The sequence below is a fragment of the Capra hircus genome, chromosome 19 (assembly GCF_001704415.2).
Source record: "Capra hircus breed San Clemente chromosome 19, ASM170441v1, whole genome shotgun sequence".
In the NCBI taxonomy this organism is placed as follows: domain Eukaryota; kingdom Metazoa; phylum Chordata; class Mammalia; order Artiodactyla; family Bovidae; genus Capra; species Capra hircus.
In genome coordinates this window covers 25,054,638-25,076,336 of record NC_030826.1, presented here as the reverse complement: position 1 = coordinate 25,076,336, position 21,699 = coordinate 25,054,638, and the positions used below count along the sequence as shown (strand labels likewise).

Sequence of the window (21,699 nt, the reverse complement as noted above, 5' to 3'; positions counted from 1 at the left end):
CCTTATAACCACTCCAAACTGGAAAAAACCCAATGACTGTACAGTCCACTTCCATTTATAAAAGGAAAACTGTTGTTGCTTAGTTGCTCTGCTGTGTCCAACTCTTGGCAAACCTTTGGGATTTTTCAGGCAAGAATACTGGGGTGGGTTGCCATTTCCTCCTCTAGGGGATCTTCCCAAACCAAGGATCAAACCCCATCTCCTGTGTCTCCTGCATTGCAGGCAGGCTCTTTACCCGATGAGCCATCATATATTCTACTTCAACTAAAATAAGGGAAACCAGCTGATATAATGGCACATTAAAATTTTCAATATTAAAATTCTGAAACTACTCTAAAGTACTATCAGTATAGATGTGTCAGTTTAACTATGAAGAAAAAAAGAGGACAAGAAAATCTCTCAGTAAAACAGGAACAGAAGAAAATTTCCTTAACTTCATATGCAGATTTGCCAAAACTCAAGAGTCAGCATCATGTGTCAAAATGCATTCCGTTTATACTGGGAAAGGGGGGCAGGGCTGCAAAAGTTAAGCATCTTAAAAGAAAATATTTATGATATATGTAAAACAGAAAAGGATGACGATCCAAAATACATAAAGAACTTCTGAAGCAAAGACAGGACCCAGTAGGGAGATGGCAAAGGATATGAACAGACAATCACAGAAGAGGAAGAAATAAACAAGGCCAAGGAACATGCGAAAGAAAAATCTTCCTCACCAGGAATCAGGGAAATATAAAACAATAAGATATTCAATAACATTTTCCACCAAGAGGCTGGAAATTTTTATATTTCATTACATACGGTACTTGGTAAGGATATGGGGAAATATATACTGATGGTCAGTGCTAGTTGAAAACATAACTGTACACCCATTTTCAAGGGCAAGTTGGCAGTGTCTGTTTTAAATGAGCAAACCATTTAAGCTTATAATTCTACTTACCAGAATAACAAGAATTTATTTATTACCTATGTAAAAAAAATCCATTCATATCAACTAAGTATATGTTTGTGTGTGTATGTATACATAGCTATCATTAAAATGTAAATAAACAAACTTAGAAGAGAAAGTAGGGCTTTAACTGCCAGCTCTGTAGGAATTTACTTTGGTTAGCCCAGATGCAGGAAAAGGGCATTTTACGTTCTTCACTCTCCCTCCTCTATGGAAATACTCCAGCCTCCAGCCTAAAGCGGCATCTTGGTTGCTATTCACTTATCTTAGTTCCAGGGCACTTATTGTTGACCAGACTGAGAAATCCTGACTTTTCCCTCAATGTGGCAACTGTTACAGCCCAGACAATGTCAAGGAATAAAGTATCTTGCAGTAAACACTTTAGGACACATACCAGCGAGGAGCTTCTTTGCCACTGAAGGTCGTCTTGTTTCCTGTGGAAATATCTCCTTTGCTACAAAGGGCTTCCTCTCACTCTTTGGGGATGTGTTTCGCCATCTCTCTAAGGCCCTTTGGCTACCAATGGGAAATCTGCTCCGAATTTCACCAAAACATTTCTTTGCCTTTTTTGGAGACAGTTTCTTTTCCAGGAGAGATTCCAAAGCCTGCCATGAAACAGTCAATCATTCTCTAAGTTTGTCTCACAGAAGTCTGACTGTTGATCACAAAGCAGAAAATCGGGACCCTGGAAAAATGTGTTGTTAAATGGCCATCTCCAGTTGTTACTGAACCATCACTTACTTTTAAAACTTGGTTATTTAGGACATCCAGTTAATAAAAGGAATTTTGCATGTTCTTGTACATGTTTAGCTCATGAAAACCAATGATCAAAAAGTAAAAAATATCACTACTTCAAATTCTAAAATTAAGGATCCCCGTTTAAAAACTAACCACAGTCTTCAGAATATAATCCAATATAATTCACTTCATTAATTTTCAATGAAAACCTCATAAACTTAAATAATCTTTTAAGTGGGCACACAAACTATAACACACATCTTCATAAACTAAAGGAAACAGCATGTTAATGGCTCTGATCACTCATCCACCACAGTGCGGGAGATCTGCCCCCGCCAGCCCCCTTTCCTGAGAGAGGCATGTGCTCTAACAAGCACCCACTCACTCATCACCAGGCAGCAAGGGCCCAGTCTCCCATGGTCAGTACATGTTAACAAAAACGGAACACAGCCAGGGACATTTAGTTCAGATGACAGTCAGGAATAAGAATATAAACTGTGGGATAGTGTAGTACACATCAATAAGAATAAATTTCTTGTGCTACTGAATATTTTCAAATGTACGGGAGATAAAGGGTATGTTTAAGAAACATTATGTTAAGGTACTCTTGCCCAAACTTTGGGATAGACACTATATCTCTTGAGATCCTTTCTAGAATGATCAAGCTATGTTCTTCAAATAAAACTGCATTCCTGGGAGGTGGGAGGGGGGTTCAGGATTGGGAACTCATGTACACCCGTGGCAGATTCATGTCAATGTATGGCAAAGCCAATACAGTATTGTAAAGCAAAATAAAGTAAAAATAAAAATTTTAAAAAAAATCAGGAAACAGGAAAAAAAAAATTGCATTCCTGATAGTGATTCCATATACATAAATGTAAGCAATGTAAATCACAAATATATTTGCTGGATAATGATCAAGGTAGAAAGGGTCTTAAAGATCACCAAGGGGTAGCTAATGGTAGAAATGGTCTGTCACTGGGTCTAGAATTCTTCCCACTACAGCATGCCCCCCTATAGCTAAGTTTACCATTATGCATCCCACACCAATATAAAGGCTTCTTTTCCTTTAATCTGTGGGTGAAAATGTGTGGCACAGTGGCAATGACAATGGCATGGGAGTTCCAAGACAGGTGTTTGATTCCCAGCCTTCAAGGGAAGTGTCTGTGTCATGTCCCTGAGCTTTGCTTTTCTTCATATGTAGAATAGTAAGAAAGCCAACTGCAAATCGCAGCAATACAGTAAGGATGAATGGCAGCATTCTCTAAACTTCAGAGAACTATCAAGATTTAAGGACAGACTGTTTTTGCTGTCTTCATCACCAATAAGAACTAAGAACACTATCCATTCCTGACTAGTACACACCAGTTGGGATCTCCAGAAGTCTCTAGCCATAGCACAAGACTTTACACTTGCTTCCATATATTTTTGTGCTTCTTTTCAAAAATCTATCTAGATTGCACACTGATATGCTAACCTAACTACTAAACAGTTTTACTGTTTTCCTTTTATATGCTAATACATTCTTTATTAAATGGCATGGTCATGGAATGGAATATTCTGCTTAATTGATGGCCTGGTTATGAGTTGTTTTATGTTCTAGACTTAACACACCATTTCTCAAAGAAGTAAGATACAATATTGACTAGACTGTAAAAACAATGAAATTAAAATGAAGTGCTCCTTCTGCTCTCTGCAAAGCTTGAATTTACTAGGTACCAGATGAGTCTTGTGTTCTCCATGAACCTCAATGAAATCAGGCAGTGGTGAACATAACCTCCCCGCTTAGAAATAATGCACTTTAAATACAAATCATGGTCAATTTCATACCTCGATCTGTTGCAGGATATCTATCACCACATCAGGGACAGAAGACTCGGCCTCCAGCTTGGCAGAACAGAGAGAGAGCTGGCGGATAAGACTGCCCAGCTCCTTGCACCAAGTAGGAACAGGGTACTCCCCTCCAGCAGTGAACTGAGTGACAAACGTCTGTAAGGCCCGAATTGCTCCTCGATGGGCAGCAGCCAGCCTGGACACTGCCCATGACTGGCAGTAAATGAGATGCAAGAGTTACTTCCATACTCGGAACGTCTAAATGTTAACCTAACCCTTAACAAACATTTACAGTCAATCTTCCATGTAAGAACTTCTTCCATTGTGAAAACTTTTCATAGTAAAGGGAACTATAAAATTTAAAGGTTTCCTAATAAAAAAGTGTTTTCCCTCTCATGCTCAACTTCTTATACCAGCTGCAACAACAAACAATCTATTTTCAGAACCTGTTTCTTGGAAGGAGACCCTAGAAGTCAGGATATTTAAGACGCTCACTCCCTAACAAGTTTCTACAAGTGTTGATGATAAGTATCGGTGCAGAGAAGCCACACGTAATACCATCAAAGCACTAGACATGTAGTTTATAAATAATAATAATTAAGCATAATTAAATTGCATCCTACCTTCTTAGTGTGTTTAATCTTATGTGGACTCAATTTATCCAATTCTTCCTGGATTTCTTTAACCTGGTTCATAAAGGGGGGGAAAAAATGAAAATCTTTGTACCTTTCCACTGATCTTTTCTGTAGAAAAGGAGGCATCTTATCTTGTCCAAATATAACCATTATTGATTCGAGTCACTTGAAGATGAGAACAGACTCCTCATTCAAGCGCTCCCACAACAGCTACTGGTTCCCAGTCTGAGATGGTGGCTACAGCACAGGCTTCCCTTCCATCCCTTGATTCCCACTGTAAGAGGAATTTAACATAAAGGAAGTGACTCGGGAAAGGTAGGAGGCCACATAAGGAAGTTTTCAGTGCCGTGCTGCCAAAGAATTCAGCTGTCGGACTTTCCTGATGGTCCAGAGGTTAAGAATCCACCTGCTGATGCAGGGTTCAAGCCCTGGTCCTGGAAGATCCCACATGCTGTAGGGCAACAAAGCCCATGCACCACAACTAGTGACCCTGTGCTCCAGGAGTCCGGGAGCTGCAACTACTGAAGCCCACGCGCCCTGGAGCCCGTGCTCCGCAGCACGAGAAGCCACGGCACGAAGAAGCCTGCGCGCTTAGTGTACTCTCTCAGGGCCTGGAGAGCAGGCCCTGCTCACCACATGGAGAAGCCTGTGAGCAGCAACGAAGAGCCAGCGCAACCAAAAAGAAAATAATTAATCAATTATAAAGAAAGAAGTCAGCTTTCACACTCTTAGTTACAGAGAGCCAACCACACCTTTCAAGCAGAGCTCTGACAGGCTAAGATTCGTGTTTCACAACAATCCCTATGACAGCAGTGTAGAGTAAGGACCAAAACAGAAGCCAACAAGAATAAGAACAAAATCTCATTCAGGCATTATCTTTCAATCAAAGAGCCCAGTTTGGGGTTCAAGCAAGAAAGCTAAAATGTGACCTAAGTGACCAGAAATAAGTTCAATGCTTACTAACAAGTAAGACATTAAGATTGAAAAAGTGACGTCACGTAGTCATGTCCGACTCTGCAACCCCATGGACAGCTCCTCTGTCCACAGGATTTTCCAGGCAAGGATACTGGAATGGTTGCCATTTCCTTCTCCAATTAAAGCTGAAACAAACATTTTAAAAAATCTACCCATAATGTAAATAATATAAATGCCTATTCATCAGCCACTACATGTAGCCTGGACAGAGGAGATTGGCATGCTGCAGTCCATGGGGTCACAAAGAGTTGGACACGACTGAGCAACTGAACAATGACAAAACGCATCCTGAGTGACATTTAACATATTCTTCATTCTTTACTATTTAGTAAAGACAACCAAACTATCTGGTGGTGGTGGTTTAGTTGCTAAGTCGTGTCCGACTCTTGCAACCCCATGGACTGTAGTCTACCAGGCTCCTCTGTCCATGGAATTTTCCAGGCAAGAATACTGGAGTAGATTGCTATTTCCTTCTCCAGGGGATCTTCCCAACCCAGGAATCAAGCCCGGGTCTCCTGCATTGCAGGAAGATTCTTTGCCAACTGAGCTATGAGGGAAGCCCTTCTCCAGGGGATCTTCCCAACCCAGGGACTGAACCCAGGTCTCCCACACTGCAAGTAGATTCTTGACCACCTGAGCCACCAGGGAAGCCCGTCTACTATGTACTAAGCTTCTAACATACAACAAACATGCAATGGATGGGAAACTAGCAAAGTCTCTTTCCTCTAAGACTACAAGGTGCGTTACTGGGGACCAAGGATTTCAGGGTAACTGATCCACTTAAACTTGTCTACAAAAATATGTGCTGTATAGCACTTTTTTCCTGGGGAAAGGACACTTAGGTTTCAGTAGATCCTCAAGCGTCTGTGACCCCTGAAAAGCAGAAAAAAACGAACAAAACAGTATTTAAAGAGTTTGGCTGTACACACACAGACACATAAAGACGGAGGGCGGAAAGAGGAAGAATTGTTTGTCCACACATTCAGGAAACTTAGACGCACAAACATATCAGAATCCATGTAGGATACACTGATGCTGATACTTCTGGCACAAAAGGAAAGCACGAATTCCCTGGGAAGGCCACCCCACCCTCGTCCCTGGGCCTCCGCACCTGTTGCTGGAGGACATAGAGCATACGGGCAGAACGGACCGCCTGCTCCTGTCTCCTGACCCGGATCCTCCGCTCCTCATCAGGATCCAAAGCTTCTTCCACGCGATCTGAAAATATTTTTCCCCCCAAAGTGGATTATAAACCATACATAAAAGCTGATTAAAAACTTCAATGGCTCACAGAATAATGAGGTTAAAGATCTTTAGTTTTACTAAGAAAAAAAAAAAATGAGGTTGTCCTAACAAAAAATTTGTTTTCATCAGCCAAGAAACGAGCAAGGGGGCCTGTGTACTTGACTCCGAGATGGAAGAGACAGGAAGGTGTTAATCAAATCCAAATGCTCTGGACAGCCTAGCCCACTGTTATGCAGTTATTATTTTTAAGCTATTTATATTGAACCCAAATCTATAATGCTTTCCATTAAAAAAAAATAATTTATTGACCTATTTTTATATATAGCAAGATTTCTTTTATACTTTCTTATCCTGAACCCAGAAGAGGAAACCTTTCTCTAACATATTAAGATAGCAAGGGCTAAAATTATTTGCCAAAGCCTTCATCTATTTGTCAGGAAGCAGACCCTTGTACACAATGCTGCTCCGTATTTTCAAACAATTGGTTCAAAGAAATTGTTTCTGGAAGACTACCTGAGCAGCTCTGCTCTAAGGCCCCCTATACAAGGCCCCCTCAGTAGGGTGGCATGCCTCGTGGCTTTGCTTCCCCCCACCTCACCCCAGGAGCACGGTTTCTACCACACTGTTCCATGGGGTCATGCTACAGACCACCACTGAGCAAAGTCAGGAGAAATGAGCCAAAACACTTCCGTTACTGTGAGGTAGGAATGTTTTTGACTTGTTCATATTACACAACATATTCTTTATGAAGACCCACCAGAGAAATCTTCCAACCGCTATACCTGGCATAATTTTCCCCTTGTGCAATTTTTTTTTTCTTTGTAAATTCTCTAATTGATCACATTTTCCTCTTTAGCAGACTCTGGAAGCTTAGAAACAAATCTTTTGCCCATTACTAATAAGTCTTATTTTGTACTTTCCTTTTTTTTTCCTATGCCAAAATACCTTCATTTACAGTTTTGTTCTATTTTGTTCAATCTGTTTCTGTACCGTACCTTAAATTCATTATGTAATGTGCATATGCATACATTACTTGACTTTAAAATGCAAAAGATCATCATAGACTCTACTATCCTGGCACAGTAGCTCCTTTTGATGCCAACTCCCTATGCCTTGCAGTCTGAAAGCTAGGCTTGACTCCCCTGCTTCTCAGCTATGGTAACCCCAAATTTTCCACGTGCAACCAATCTTCTACTCTCCAGGAAAATGCAAGGGCGTAGAGAATGCTGAAAGATTGTAGAAAACAATATGAGAGAATTATATACCTTCCTTTCTACCCTGAGGTCAGATATCTCATACATACATCTGTAGCTCCCTACCACTGCGGCATACTCATCTAAATAAACATTGCCCAACTTAGAACTGTTTTTATCTAGAATATACATGTTTTATATAATGTTCTTTTCTGAACAAATTAAAAATAACTTTTCCAGAAGGACTTCTGGATTCAGAAGCAAAACGTTATAGGATAATTGGCACTCAGGCGCCAGAAGACAGCAGGTACTATGATTACTAGGTGGGACCCTCAGTCATTCAACTCACCTAGCACAGCCTAAGGAAAAGGAGCTGTTCCAGGTGCCTCGGCTGGAAAGAGATGCTAGGGCAAACTTCAGAAAAAAAGACACTGGTCAAACTCAAAATTCATCTGTCTTGTCATGAATGCTCATTCTAGCGACAGAAGGACAGAAAGGGAAGTGATGAGGGGCAGGGGTCCTGAAGAATGTATTTGGCCTCTACCCTCTTGGAGCATTTTTTTCAAAGTCAAGAGTCCAATTTGTCTCACCTCTTTTAGCTACTTCTTCAATTTTACGGACACAACTGCTCAATTCTTTCTGGAGTCGCTGAACTTCCAGCAGGCATTTGTGTTCACACAGGCTTTTGTGGTCATCTATCCTGGAATGTGGCTGAAGCCCGGGATCATGCGTGGGTGGAGAATTTGGCACAGGAAGACCTGATTGTCCTGGATGAGATGTGTATAGGTATACCTTGGCGCCTGAGCTGGAAATCTCTACTTTGGACGGCTGGTGGCTGCCATGACAGGCTTCCCGACTCCTTGATTCCTCTCTTTCCACCCCAAGGTCAGGCGTTTTATGCTGAGAGCGTCCACAGTTCCGAAAGACATGGGGTTGACTTCTGAGGTGATGCTCTTTTCTATGTTCTTCTAACTGTCTTCGTTTTACATCTCTTTTGGCCAGATGAACCGCATAGCTAAGTCTCTCTTCTGATACAACAGAAAATGAAACAGAGCTGTTCAGGCCGGGACCATCTCTAAAACCCAAATCTCTACAGTGGTAAGACTCACTGTATGAGTGCTTCAGTTTCTCAATTTTAATTCCATGTGGGCAAGAGTATTGGGTTGCCAAGTTGCTTGAATGTGTAGGAACATTCCTATTAAACTGCAGCTGGTTCTTTAAAAAATAAATAAATAAAAGCAAACACATGTTAGAAAAATACCATATTGCATAGCTGACATATGTCTACAATCAAGTTTCCAACATTTCACCCACACTATTATTAGTGCTTACGAGGTATTTATTTTCCTGTTGCACTGAAAGAACTGGCCACTCTCACACCCCTGAATTGATCTCATACCCCTGGTTTTATCCTACAGTCATCTGCTGCTGCTGCTGCTAAGTCGCCTCAGTCGTGTCCAACTCTGTGCGACCCCATGGACTACAGCCCACCAGGCTCCTCTGTCCACGTGATTCTCCAGGCAAGAATACCACAGTAGGTTGCCATTTCCTACTCCAGCACATCTTCCCTACCCAGGGATCAAACCTGCACTTCCTATACCTACACCACCGTTCAAAAGAGGAGAAAGTTCATGAGAAAGTACAAATGCACCTGATCATCTGTGCAAAAAGAAACACAAGGAAGAAAAATCAAAGATCCCAAACCAAGGATCAAACCCATGTCCCTTCTGCCTCCTGCACTGGCAGGCAGGTTCTTCACCGCTGCCACCTGGGAAGCTCTCAGAAATCACTGAGTCCCCTGTATTATCCTTCTGGTTACTAGTAGCATACTATGATCCTCCTCACAAAGTCAACCCAGAAAGCTTCAAGCAAAACCAGTAAGTTCCTCAACTGCCCAGTGGTGGACTTCTGCCCTGTGTCAAAATGTCAGGTTCCAGTAAGTGAACAACACAGTTCATCACGAGTGTTCCTGAAAACTGTTCCACAGACATACCACCCAGAATCTAAGCCAATGACAATACTTCTTCAGATCTTCCTGAGACTTTTTATCTGGTGGTTGGACCACATCTTTTATCCTGCACCTAAGTGCATCGTGCTCTGAATAGTCCACTTACACCTTTTCATGCAGGTTTAAGATTTTGTAGGTTATTATCATGATAGATGGGGCTTCCCTGGTGGCTCAGTGGTAAAGAATCCACCTGCCACTGCAGGAGATGCAGGTTCAGTCCTTGGGTCAGGAAGATCCCCTGGAGAAGGAAAAGGCAGCCTACTCCACTATTCTTGCCTGGGAAATCCATGCAGAGGAGCCTGGCAGGCTATAGTCCATGAGGTTGCAAAAGAGTCAGACGCAGCTTAGCGACTAAACATCATCATCATCATCATAGACACAGGTTTTGTTTTTCACTTAATAAACATAGGCATGCTTCCATCCTCCCACAAGTTTTATTATTTTTCATAGTTGCATTTTCCAAAATCCAATGAATGGCCTTTTCATGCTTATCCTAACTATAATCTTATTATTAAAGATTGAGATTGTTCCAGGTTTTCCAATAATAGAAATATTAGTTCAATTAATATTCCCATGCATTTAGTTTTTTCCTCTTTGCAAAATATTTCCCCAGGATAAATTATCTGTTCTGGGATTACTATGTCAAAGGGAGCAAATCGTTCTGTGGCTTTCGACCTGTCCATGTCTGTGGCAGGTCACCAGCCTTGGAAGATTCTGCCAGCAGGCCTGGCAAGGCCTGTATGAAGATGTCTTATTCGTGGAGATGGCCTCCCCAACTCTCACAGTACACACGATAATGTGTGTTTATATAATCATGTACATGAAGAGTCAGTTTAAAATAAACCCAGTGCGAGAAAACTGAAGGAAAGAATTTTAGGGAAAAGAAATAGAGATTATGAGAGAGGGAAAAAAAAAGTTACCATCTGGAAAGTGCACAGAATGAGAAACAGTACTTGGAACTTGTGGGCTTATTAGAGAAATCCTTCCCCCCAGAGTAAAAAATGACCTAAAATACCTAGGGGATTTGATATACATACTAAAGTAAATAAACAAAGAGTGAATTCCTATTTAACCTGGGTATAGAGAAAGGCTTTCCAACTATAACTCAAAATCTATGTGCAATGAAACAGTGAAAAATTTTATTACTTCAAGTAAAAATTTTAAAAACAATTTGTTTTTTACGGTTAAAAAAGAACACCATCTGGAAAGAACTGGAAAAATATCTGCAAATACAAAGGGCTCCCATATATAAAGAAATCTTAAAAATTGAGGTGAAAAAAAAGATCAAAACTCAGTATAAAATGGTAAAAACACATGAACAATTAACAACAACAACAAGATAGAAATATGACCCTTAAATGCATGAAATGTTGGTCAGGCTCATAAAAATACCAAGTGAAAACACACTGAGACAGCAACAGAGCAGCAAAGTCAAGAGACACAACAACACAAGCTGCTGGCACGGCTGTGGGAAGACAGGCCTGCTCACAGGGTCCCCGTGGGCGTACAGGTGCCAGGGACGGGACTCTGGCAACAGTGAACAAAACCACACGTGCATCTGCCTTCTGACCTCGCAGTCTCACTTCCAGAAATATATTCTGAAGATATATCCCCAACAATACATGCGCACAGGGTATACATGTGTTGTTTGCAACTGCAAAGCACTGAAACCGATCTAAATGCCCACGTAAAAGCATGTCTCAGTCTATGGTACACCCACGCAGAGAAGTACCATGAAGATGTAAGAAGAATGAGGAAGATGTGCAAGAACCCATGGGTAGGGATTTCTCAGGCATGCTGGTCAGTGCAAAAAAGAGTATCTGCAATATGTGCGTGCATGTGTGCTCAGTCGTGTCCAACTGCTTGCAACCCCATGGACCGTAGCGCACCAGGCTCCTCTGTCCATGGGATTCTCCAGGTAAGAACACTGGAGTGGGTTGCAATTTCCTTCTCCAGGGGATATTCCTGACCCAGGGATCAAACCCACGCCTCCTGTGCCTCCTCCATTGGCAGGCCACCCTTCAAAAGAGGGGAGAGATAGTTCATGAGAAAGTACACATGCAGCTGATCATTTGTGCAAAAGGAAACATAGGGAAGAAAAATCAAATAAAATAAGATAAAGTATCTACAGGGTATGGGGAGGAACTGGGTGGAAAGGACAGAGCGAATGGTTGGGGGTGGGGGGGTAATATTTCACTGAATGTTCTTTTCTGCATAGATTTGTTTGGAATCATGTTAATGTTTCACATACACTGGAGAGAAAGGAAGGAAGAGAGAGGGGAGAAAGGGAAAGAGATAATAAACAAAATTCAGAAGGATAAAGGAAAACACTAAAAATGAATAGTAACAGAAACCAATGAAGCAAATTGAAGTTCAAAAGACTAATACAACCACACTAAAAAGTGAAGGTCTAAAAAAAAAAAATCAACCCAATCAACTTTGGAACGTAGCATTTGGACTATCTGCCCTCAGGCTAAAGACAACAAGTTCTCTAAACAAATACTGAACTCTAATCTCTAGTGTTATTTTCCTTTGCAGAGGCATGGGTCGAATTTTCAAACAGCTTTGTACATTCTAGGATTAAGCAAATGAGTACACACACTGTGGGTAACTGGGAACTGGTTTTATACTCTTGAATATGGGAGTTACATATGGGAAGTGTTGGACTGGACTGGAGATACCTATGTGCATTCAGAGGGTTTTAATATAGACAGACAGGCAGACAGACACAGAGAAAGGAGGGAAAAAAGGGAGTAAGAGAGAGGAGAGGGGAAGGAAGGAGGGGAGGATGCAGATATGAGTGCAGAGCTGCACATGAATTGTGTTCAGGCACACGAGTGTACAGAACTATTTCCCATCTCTGTCCTAGGGGACAGCACAGGACAAAACACTGACATCCAAGAACCAACGCGCATACCCAGTACCTAGACACTGAGTCCTAAAACTCATTCACCACCAAAGGGATGAAGGCTCCCTTCAAGAGTGGCTGGGAAGGGGCAAAATACTCTGAGCCTGGCATTATCTCTTTATACCAAAAAGTGGTCAAAGGCTGATGGCAACGTGAAAAGGACACTGGAATCAACTTGAATTGACTCTCACTTCACTGACCCAATCAGAGACCATTTGAATATCATATTGAATTAAGTAAAATGCTAAAAGTATCCTCTGATATAAGAAAATCACCACTTGTCAATTATCATAATAAAAAACTGATTCAGGCAAAAGTCATCAATGAATGCTAAAAGCAAATGAAGTCTGGGAAGTAAAAAGATATTAACATGGTCTCAAAGACAGAAACTTCCAATTACAAAAGGTAAAAGAATAACTTTACAATGGAAAACTTGGCAGACACCACCTTAATTAAACAATAAAAGGGAACATGGTCAGTAATGGGAATGAGTCGACCTATGTACCTCCTGAGGTGATGCACTAAGAAGAACTCAGCCTCACTTCGGAGGTTTTCCCACCACGGATGCACAACCTGAATGTAACTATGAGAAAATTTCAGACAAACCCACATTGAGAGGAAATCCTCAAATAACAGGTCTGCATTTTTCAAAAATGTCAATGTCATGAAATACAGACTCAGAAATCATTCAGATTAAAGAAAACTAAAGCAATGTAACAAAAGTCATGATTTTGGATTTTCTTTCACTATTAAGGACATTATTGAAACAACTAACAAAATCTCAGTGAGGTCTGTAGATGACACGATAGCATCATTTTAATGATAATTTCCTGATTTTGATCACTATACCATGAGCTATTTCAAATTCTGAAACATGATGCTGCGAAAGTGCTGCACTCAATAGGCCAGCAAATTTGGAAAACTCAGCAGTGGCCACAGGACTGGAAAAGGTCAATTTTCATTCCAATCCCAAAGAAAGGCAATGCAAAAGAATGCTCAAACTACCGCACAACTGCACTCATCTCACATGCTAGTAAAGTAATCCTCAAAATTTTCCAAGCCAGGCTTCAGCAATGTGAACTGGGAACTTTCTGATGCTCAAGCTGGCTTTAGAAAAGGCAGAGCAACCAGAGATCAAATTGCCAACATCCGCTGGATCATCGAAAAAGCAAGAGCGTTCCAGAAAAACATCTATTTCTGCTTTATTGACTATGCCAAAGCCTTTGACTGTGTGGATCACAATAAACTGTGGAAAATTCTGAGAGAGACGGGAATTCCAGACCACCTGACCTGCCTCTTAAGAAACCTATATGCAGGTCAGGAGGCAACAGTTAGAACTGGACATGAAACAACAGACTGGTTCCAAATAGGAAAAGGAGTACGTCAAGGCTGTATACTCTCACCCTGCTTATTTAACTTCTATGCAGAGTACATCATGAGAAACGCTGGACTGGAAGAAGCACAAGCTGGAATCAAGATTGCCAGGAGAAACATCAATAACCTCAGATATGCAGATGACACCACCCTTATGGCAGAAAGTGAAGAGGAACTAAAAAGCCTCTTGATGAAAGCGAAAAAGGAAAGTGAAAAGCTGGCTTAAAGCTCAACATTCGGAAAACAAAGATCATGGCATCTGGTCCCATCACTTCATGGGAAATAGAAGGGGAAACAATGGAAACAGTGTCAGACTTTATTTTTGGGGGCTCCAAAATCACTGCAGATGGTGACTGCAGCCCTGAAATTGAAAGATGCTTACTCCTTGGAAGGAAAGTTATGACCAACCTAGACAGTATATTCAAAAGCAGAGACATTACTTTGCCAACAAAGGTCCATCTAGTCAAGGCTATGGTTTTTCCTGTGGTCATGTATGGGTGTGAGAGTTGGACTATGAAGAAAGCTGAGCGCTGAAGAATTGATGCTTTTGAACTGTGGTGTTGGAGAAGACTCTTGAGAGTCCCTTGGATTGCAAGGAGATCCAACCAGTCCATTCTGAAGAAGATCAGCCCTGGGTGTTCTTTGGAAGGAATGATGCTAAAGCTGAAACTCCAGTACTTTGGCCACCTCATGCGAAGAGTTCACTCATTAGAAAAGACTCTGATGCTGGGAGGGATTGGGGGCAGGAGGAGAAGGGGATGACAGAGAATGAGATGGCTGGATGGCATCACGGACTCGATGGACGTGAGTTTGAGTGTACTCCAGGAGTTGGTGAAGGACAGGGAGGCCTGGCGTGCTGCAATTCATGGGATCACAAAGAGACACGACTGAGCGACTGAACTGAACCATGATTATACAAGCACAAGTACTTAGGGGCAAAAAGGTATCATGTCCTTAAATTAATCAGTTCAGAAAACAATTTGCGTGTGTGTGTGTGTGCGCATGCAGAAAACAACTGTATGCATTTGTGAATGTGTGTGTGTGTGAAGCTGCTGCTGCTGCTAAGTCGCTTCAGTCGTGTCCAACCCTGTGCGACCCCAGAGATGGCAGCCCACCATGCTCCAGCATCCCTGAGATTCTCCAGGCAAGAACACTGGAGTGGGTTGCCATTTCCTTCTCCAGTGCAGGAAAGTGAAAAGTGAAAGAAGTCGCTCAGTCGTGTCGGACTCTTTGCAACCCCATGGACTACAGCCTACCAGGCTCCTCTGTCCATGGGATTTTCCAGGCAAGAGTACTGGAGTGGGGTGCCATTGAAAGAAAAGAAAAAGGGAGAAGGGAGAAAGGGAGAGGGGACATGTAATAAAAAGTTAACATCTGGGAAATCTGGAGAAGGGTATCCAGGAACACTGCGTAGCATTCTTGCAACTTTTCTGTCAGTCTGAAATTAAGTCAAAATTTTATCTGACATATTACTACACACCCACGAAAATAGTTACAATTTTAAAACACCACCAAATGCTGGCAAAGATGTGGAGCAGCTGGAGCTCTCATTCATTACTGGTAGGAACATAAAATGATACAGACTGCTTTGGGAAAGTCTGTTGGTTTGCTAAAAAACTAAACAGACACCTACTCTATGAGCCAGTAATTTTACTCCCAGGTATTTACCCAAGAGAAATGAAAACATGTTTGCAAAAAGATTTGTATAAGAACGTAGCAGCTTCACTCACAATGGCTTAAACTAGAAATAGCCCAGGTGTCCATCAATTAGGGAATGAGTAAACAGTGGTATGGAACAGGACTCAGTATTAAAAAAGTAACTACTGATACACGCAACAAAGTGGATCGAGCTCAGAAACATTAAACCCACGCTGAAGAGTACATAGTACATGATTCTGTGTACATGAAGTTCTAGAACACAGAAACTAATCTGTGGTGAAAAAAAAATCAGAATAGTGGTCGCCTGTTAAGGGTGGGCAGCACCACTGACTAGGAAGGGGCACAAGAGAACATTCCGAGGTAACGGAAATAATCAGTATCTGAGATATGACTTACACACGTGTGTACACCCTGGTCAAAACTTAGCAAATATGACAAAATGTATACATTTCAATGTAGTTGCTGAAGATGCAAAATAAGACATCAAGAGAAACCAGTATACAAAGAAAGAATTCTAGCGTACGATATGCATGCACAAGGACTTAGGGTACGCATATCTGCAATTTATTTTGATATGCATCCAAAAGTAAGCTGGGTTGATGAATGGATTCTGGAGGCATGGACTGAAGGACAGATATATTCACTGTAAAATGCAGCTTGCTGTACGTGTGAGGATTTTCATTAATACAAAAAGACATTTAGAGGACAAGCGGGTGAAGCTGAAAGAAGACATTATTAGAGAATATGAGGGAACTACTTTTTTCCATTTTCTTGGGTGTGATAATGTTTAAATCTAAGAGGTGATTTAAAATGTGTTCATTGTCCTTTTCTCTGTCTGAAAAGTTTCATAACAAAAATTGAAAGAGAGAAATAAAACGAAACTACCTGGGTCTGAAGTTTACTGGGGCCACTCCTCCCATCGAGTTGGACACCAGATGCCAGATGAACACGCGCTGAGGCTGGTCTGCCTGGTCCCATGGTGTCAGACAGTGTAGACGGATAGTGAAAGCTCAGTCACTGGCCAAGTCTTCCCCTAAAATCACTGCCTGACATAAAAGAAAGCACTTTTAGACCAACCTTTTCAAAGTGAAAGAATAAGTAAAACACAATGCTATGCTCATGTAAGAGTATTCTAGTAGTCCATGGCAACCTCACACTACAGAGCGAATGCTTGTGTTGATGGTTTCTTTCATATACTAAAGCAACTACACTGTTGAAAGTCTACGTTCCACAAGTACAGAGGACACACCAGCCTAATGACATGGGCATTCCTCATGGCTCAGTGGTAAAGACTCTGCCTGCCAATGCAAAAGACGCAGGAACTGTACTTCAATTCCTGAGTCGAGAAGATCCGATGGAGAAGGAAATAGCAACCTACTCAGGTATTCTTGCCTGGGAAATCCCACCAACAGAGGGACCTGGCAGGCTACAATCCACAGGGTCGCAGAGTCCCAGACATGACTGAGCAACTAAACAACTTGCCTAATGACTACTTCTTGAGTCCTTCTCATTCCAAATTTCACATCTCAGGGGTTGCCAATAAGATGTTATTCCAAAAACAGAGCTCTTCTATGGTAACAAGCACTTTCCAGCAGGAAGTTTTATGGATATACAGCCTACGTTAATAAATTCTAATCAAAAAGCAGTACACTTCACTCTTCTAGGTAGCTCAAAAGGATCTAACTCTGAATGACTCTAAATAAACCAGTGGCATCAGAATACCTAGACAGATGCCAGAAACGGCCAGGAACTAGCGGAATGACCTCTATACCTCTTCATGTTCACCCAAACTCCCCCCCACCCTACAGCTGTCTAAAGATAGGAAAGTGTTTTGTAAACCACATGGGAGGGGCTCTCCCTGTTCTGAATGCCTCCTTATAGACACCACGCCCCCTGTACTCACCCACTTGCTTGTGTTGTTATTTACCTATTTCACACGTATCTGTCTCAGCTTCCCAGCTAGACAAGGTTCTTTGAGGGGAAGGACCTTGTCATGTGCTTCTCTGAGATTTCCCCCAACACAGGTTTTGAGCACAGTAGACAATTCAACTCAACATTTTTCGAATTAAGCAGATTTTCCATAAGTTGACCAGTGTTAAAGGTATGAGCAGAGCTTGTCCTCTTAAAGAATTCAATAAGAACTGGAAAACTCGGGATTTCCCAAACTTCTGAATAAAGCCAAGGACTGTAGACTAGATTTGCTTAGAGCTGATACACAAGTAGGAATATAGAGATTCCTTGTTTCTAAGGCTGTAGAGATACGATCAAAAGTGAAGACAGGAGGAGGAACACGAGTGAGGCCATCCCAATGGCCTGACGTCAACACAGTTCAGGGGCTGGAGCCGCAGAAGGAAGGAGCCTGCAGAGGCGGGCTCTCGGCAGCTGGGACTTTTACGATGTCAGTACTCCCTGGCTGGATGCCAAAGGCCTATTGGTCCATTCTCCAACAGGAAAAAACTAGGTGATCCCACAGTTCCAGAATACCTCAAGTGGTGCCACACATACACACAAACACATACACACACAAAGTCCAGGGACACCGACCCCAAGCCTTTCCCCCACACAAAGTTCCCATACAAAGGAGAGGACATCCCTCTCCTTGCAACCTGTCCCTTTCCCATGCGGGAAACCTCCCCATTTGCCATCCCATATGTGGTGAGGTGTCTCCACAAAGCCTCTCTCCTCCATCCCGAGACATCCCTACACCCCAGGACAAATCTCTCCCCAACCTGATCCCTCCCCAAGAGCCCCAGGATCCCCCAACGCCATCCTTATTAGTGGAACGCCCCCCTCAATCTGTCCTCCCCCTCAAAACTGTCTCCCAGATTGTTTTCCCCCGCCCTGACGGCAGACTCTCCTCCAGCCTGTCTCCTCCCACCCTGCTGTGCATGATCTCTGATGAGGCCACTGCCTGTCTCCTCCTGTGAAATTGGGGGCACCTCCTCAGCTTCGTTCTCCCCCACAGTCGCACCTGTTCTGGACACTCCTGGCATGTTCTCATAGTCCAGTTCTTCCCCCGCTGACCTCAGGCACCTCCATAACCTGGTCCCGTGCCCACAGGTGTAAGACACCCCCACTGGCTGGCTCCTCCCGGCCAGCCCCAGGACATTTCTACCTCCGATCTCCCCTGTGGGGGGAGCCCTGGGGCCCTCTGTGAACTGTCTCCTCACCCCCATGTGGTCAGAAACAGCTGCCCTGGGTTCTTCTCCTGCAGGCCCAGTCACCCACACCACCGCAGGCCTGGGCCCTGCCATGGGAACTCCTACAGCTGCAAGCACCCCCAAAGACAGAGGCACCCTCGCAGCCTCACGGACGGCTCCATCAGGTCTCCTCCATGGATCTCCAATGCCTTCAGAGCCAGTCTCCCCGTCCACAAGTCCTGCAGCCCTGGTAGCCACAGGCACCTCAGTCAAGGGTCTCCTTCCCCATTCACCTGAGCCATCTCCAGAGATAACATCGCTCACTAGCGGTCCAGGGGCCCTGGCAGCTGGGGGCACCCCCACTGTCAGGGAAATGCTGGCAGCCGCCACCGGCACCTCAGCAGTCTGTCTACTTCCTGATAAGCTTGAGAAATGCCCAGAGAGCATCTCCTCCCCCACAGGCCCTGGCATCCCCATGGCTGTGTGCAGCCCCATGGCCACACATGCTCCCCGAGACTGTCTCCCTCCCGCCAAGCCTGAGATGCCCCCAGGCCCCATCTCTTCATTCATGGGCCCAGGCACTCTGGCAGTGGTGGGCATCCCCATTCTGGTGGGATCCACGGCAGCCATAGGTCCCCACACCGTCTCTCTCTCCCCACACAAGCCTGAGACACCTCCAGAACCAGCCAACTCCTGCACAGGCCGAGGCGCCCTGAGGGCCACGGGCACTCCCGCATCTGCAAACACCCCTGCAGTCAGAGAAACTCCTGCCGTCTGTCTCCTCCCTGGCAAGTGCGAGAAATCTCCAGGGCCAGTCTCCACCCCCAGGGAACCACACACCCCAGGAGCCTGGGGCACCTCAGCAACCATGGGCACCCTGGCACTCTGTCTCCTTCCCCAAGAGCCAGCATCCTCCCCCGCCAACCACAGCTCCTGGGGAGCCATGGGTACCCCTGAAGCCGCGGGTCTCCCGGCAGGATGAAGCCCTGCCCACAGGTTCCAGTCCTCCCTGGAGCTGCCTTCCTGACCCACAGAGTCAGACACCCACACAGCGGCGGGCACCCTGGCAGCTTCACTCCCAGAACTTGGCGCACACGGAGCTAGGGCACACCTGTAGTTGGACACCCCAGCTGTCTCTGGTACCCTCACAAGCTCAGACAGCCCTACAGCCTGTCTCCTCAGGCAGAGACAGGAAGAGTCCCCACAGCCAGTCTCCTGACACACAGATCCAGGACCCCCTACAGCGGCGGGCACTACAGCCTCCTGCTCCCCTAGAGCCTGCCTCCTTTCCAGGAGACCCAAGACATTCCCACCGTAGGTCTCCTCTCTGACCACAGCCGGCACTGCCTCAGCCAGAGGCACCCCCAGAGCCTGCTGTCTAGCCCACAGGCCCGGGACACAGCAGCAGCTGGTCTGCACTCCTCTGGCCGCCGATAATCCCACAGCCTGGGACACCCCCAATGGCTGCTGTGTTCCCCACAGACCCAGGACACACCCACACCCTGTCTCTGTCCCGGGAGCCCAAGGTAGCCCTGTAGCCTGTCCTATACCCCAGTGGCCTGGAACACTGCCAGGGCCTGCCTCCTGCTCCTGGGGACCACACATTGCCCAGCCCACAGTCTGGGCAGCTTCCCAGGACCCTGAGTTGCCCCCAGAGCCTGTCTCTGCCCACCTGGCCTGTCCCCTTTCCCTGCAGCATGGGTCACCCCCACATCTCACTCCCTCTTCAATCGCACAAGGCACCTCTACAGGCTGTCTGGTGCCCCACAGGCCAGGAAGTGTCCCGGGGCCTGTCTCCCCGACAGCTTGTCTCCTCCACCACACAGCTGGGGCATCCACAGAGGGGGTGTCCCCTTGGGCCGCTCTGTGCACAGCTGCGGTCTGCCCTCTCCCCCAGAAGCCTGGGGTGTGCCCACAGATCACCTCCTGTGCCACAGCCCCGGGCACCTGTGCTGCCCGCTGTCTCCCCCAAGGATCCGGAGCCCCTCCACAGCAGAGCTCTCTCGCCACAGCTCTGGGTACCTCCACAGCCTCAGGCCACCCTGTGGCCCCGGACACCCCCACAGTCAGTCCTTTTACTGAAGAGCAGGGGGCAACCCCATAGCCAATCCCCTCCAAGGGCCCAGGCACCCCCACAGCTTGTCCCCTCCCAGGCAGGTGTGGGGCAATCCCGGAACTTGCCTCCAGAGTTCCAGGCACAGCCACAGGTGGCATCCTCACAGCCTGGCCCTGCCCACAGCAGCCCATGGCCCTCTCACAGCCTGCCCCTGCGCCCGGAGGGATGGATAGTCCCCGGCCCCGGGGGGCTGCCCCAGCCTGTCCTTTCACCCAGGGTCCAGTGAGACCTTCACGGCTGGTCTCTACCCACGACGCCCGGCCAGGAACCCCTCTTTCAATCGGCCCCTCTCCTGCGGGCACAGGATGAAGCTCGACTCTGCTTCGTTGCCCACCTCCTGAAGCTGCCCTCATGGCCTGCACCTTCAACCACAGTTCCAGAATGCTCCCATGCCCCATGGATCCCGGACGACCTTTTCTCTCACAGCCCGGGGGACTCCTGTAAACCGTCTCCTCCTCCCCAGTGCCAGTCACCCATACAGAGCCGACAGGCCCCACCACCTGCGGTTCCCCCACAGCCCCGTTTACCCACACGGTCCCACGGTCTCGTGCAGCCTCCATCGAGACTGCAGAGCCAGGTGTTCCCGCAGCCTCGTTTTCCCCCGAGGCCTGGGCTCTTCCCGCTGCTTGTCTTCTCCCCCATGGCCGCCGACGGTTCGGCAGCCTGTCCGCACTCACGCAGCGCGTCTCCCGCACGGAACACCTCGCCCGGCGCCTAGTTCCACGGCCTCGGAACAACCCTGCACCCCATCTCTTCCCCCAAGGCCGCCGGACTCCGCGTCCGGACCGGCTGGGTCCCACGCATAGGCCCGGTCTCTCTGCCGCGAGCTCGCGCACGCTCGACCCGGGCAAGGCCCCTTGGCCAGCCGCCCCACTCATCGCTCCAGGATGACTCCCGCCTTCCCAACACAGCCCCGGGGCACTTTC

At 45.5% G+C, this 21,699-nt stretch overlaps 2 protein-coding genes across 6 annotated transcripts in view; one reads left to right on the top strand and one right to left on the bottom strand.

The window, feature by feature from the left end:
- Positions 1 to 21,699, bottom strand: part of KIAA0753 (KIAA0753 ortholog) — a 62,584-nt gene that overhangs the window by 40,330 nt on the left and 555 nt on the right. For 3 of the 5 annotated variants that reach the window (XM_018064447.1, XM_018064449.1, XM_018064450.1), the window contains exons 2-7: positions 16,403 to 16,563; positions 8,159 to 8,783; positions 6,242 to 6,348; positions 4,144 to 4,206; positions 3,518 to 3,733; positions 1,344 to 1,554 (exon numbers count right to left, since the gene is read on the bottom strand). In XM_018064447.1, the coding sequence (XP_017919936.1) occupies positions 1,344 to 1,554; positions 3,518 to 3,733; positions 4,144 to 4,206; positions 6,242 to 6,348; positions 8,159 to 8,783; positions 16,403 to 16,495 (1,315 nt within the window). In that variant the 5' untranslated portion in view covers positions 16,496 to 16,563. Of the gene's footprint in view, positions 1 to 1,343; positions 1,555 to 3,517; positions 3,734 to 4,143; positions 4,207 to 6,241; positions 6,349 to 8,158; positions 8,784 to 16,402; positions 16,564 to 17,444; positions 18,250 to 21,699 lie in introns of those variants that run through there. The other 2 variants (XM_013972369.2, XM_018064448.1) reach the window with 2 other exon arrangements.
- LOC108638213 (predicted GPI-anchored protein 58) lies at positions 20,118 to 21,664 on the top strand. Its single transcript, XM_018063996.1, has 3 exons — positions 20,118 to 20,183; positions 20,555 to 20,675; positions 21,237 to 21,664. The coding sequence occupies exons 1-3, from the start codon at positions 20,118 to 20,120 to the stop codon at positions 21,662 to 21,664; spliced, it is 615 nt and encodes a 204-aa protein (XP_017919485.1).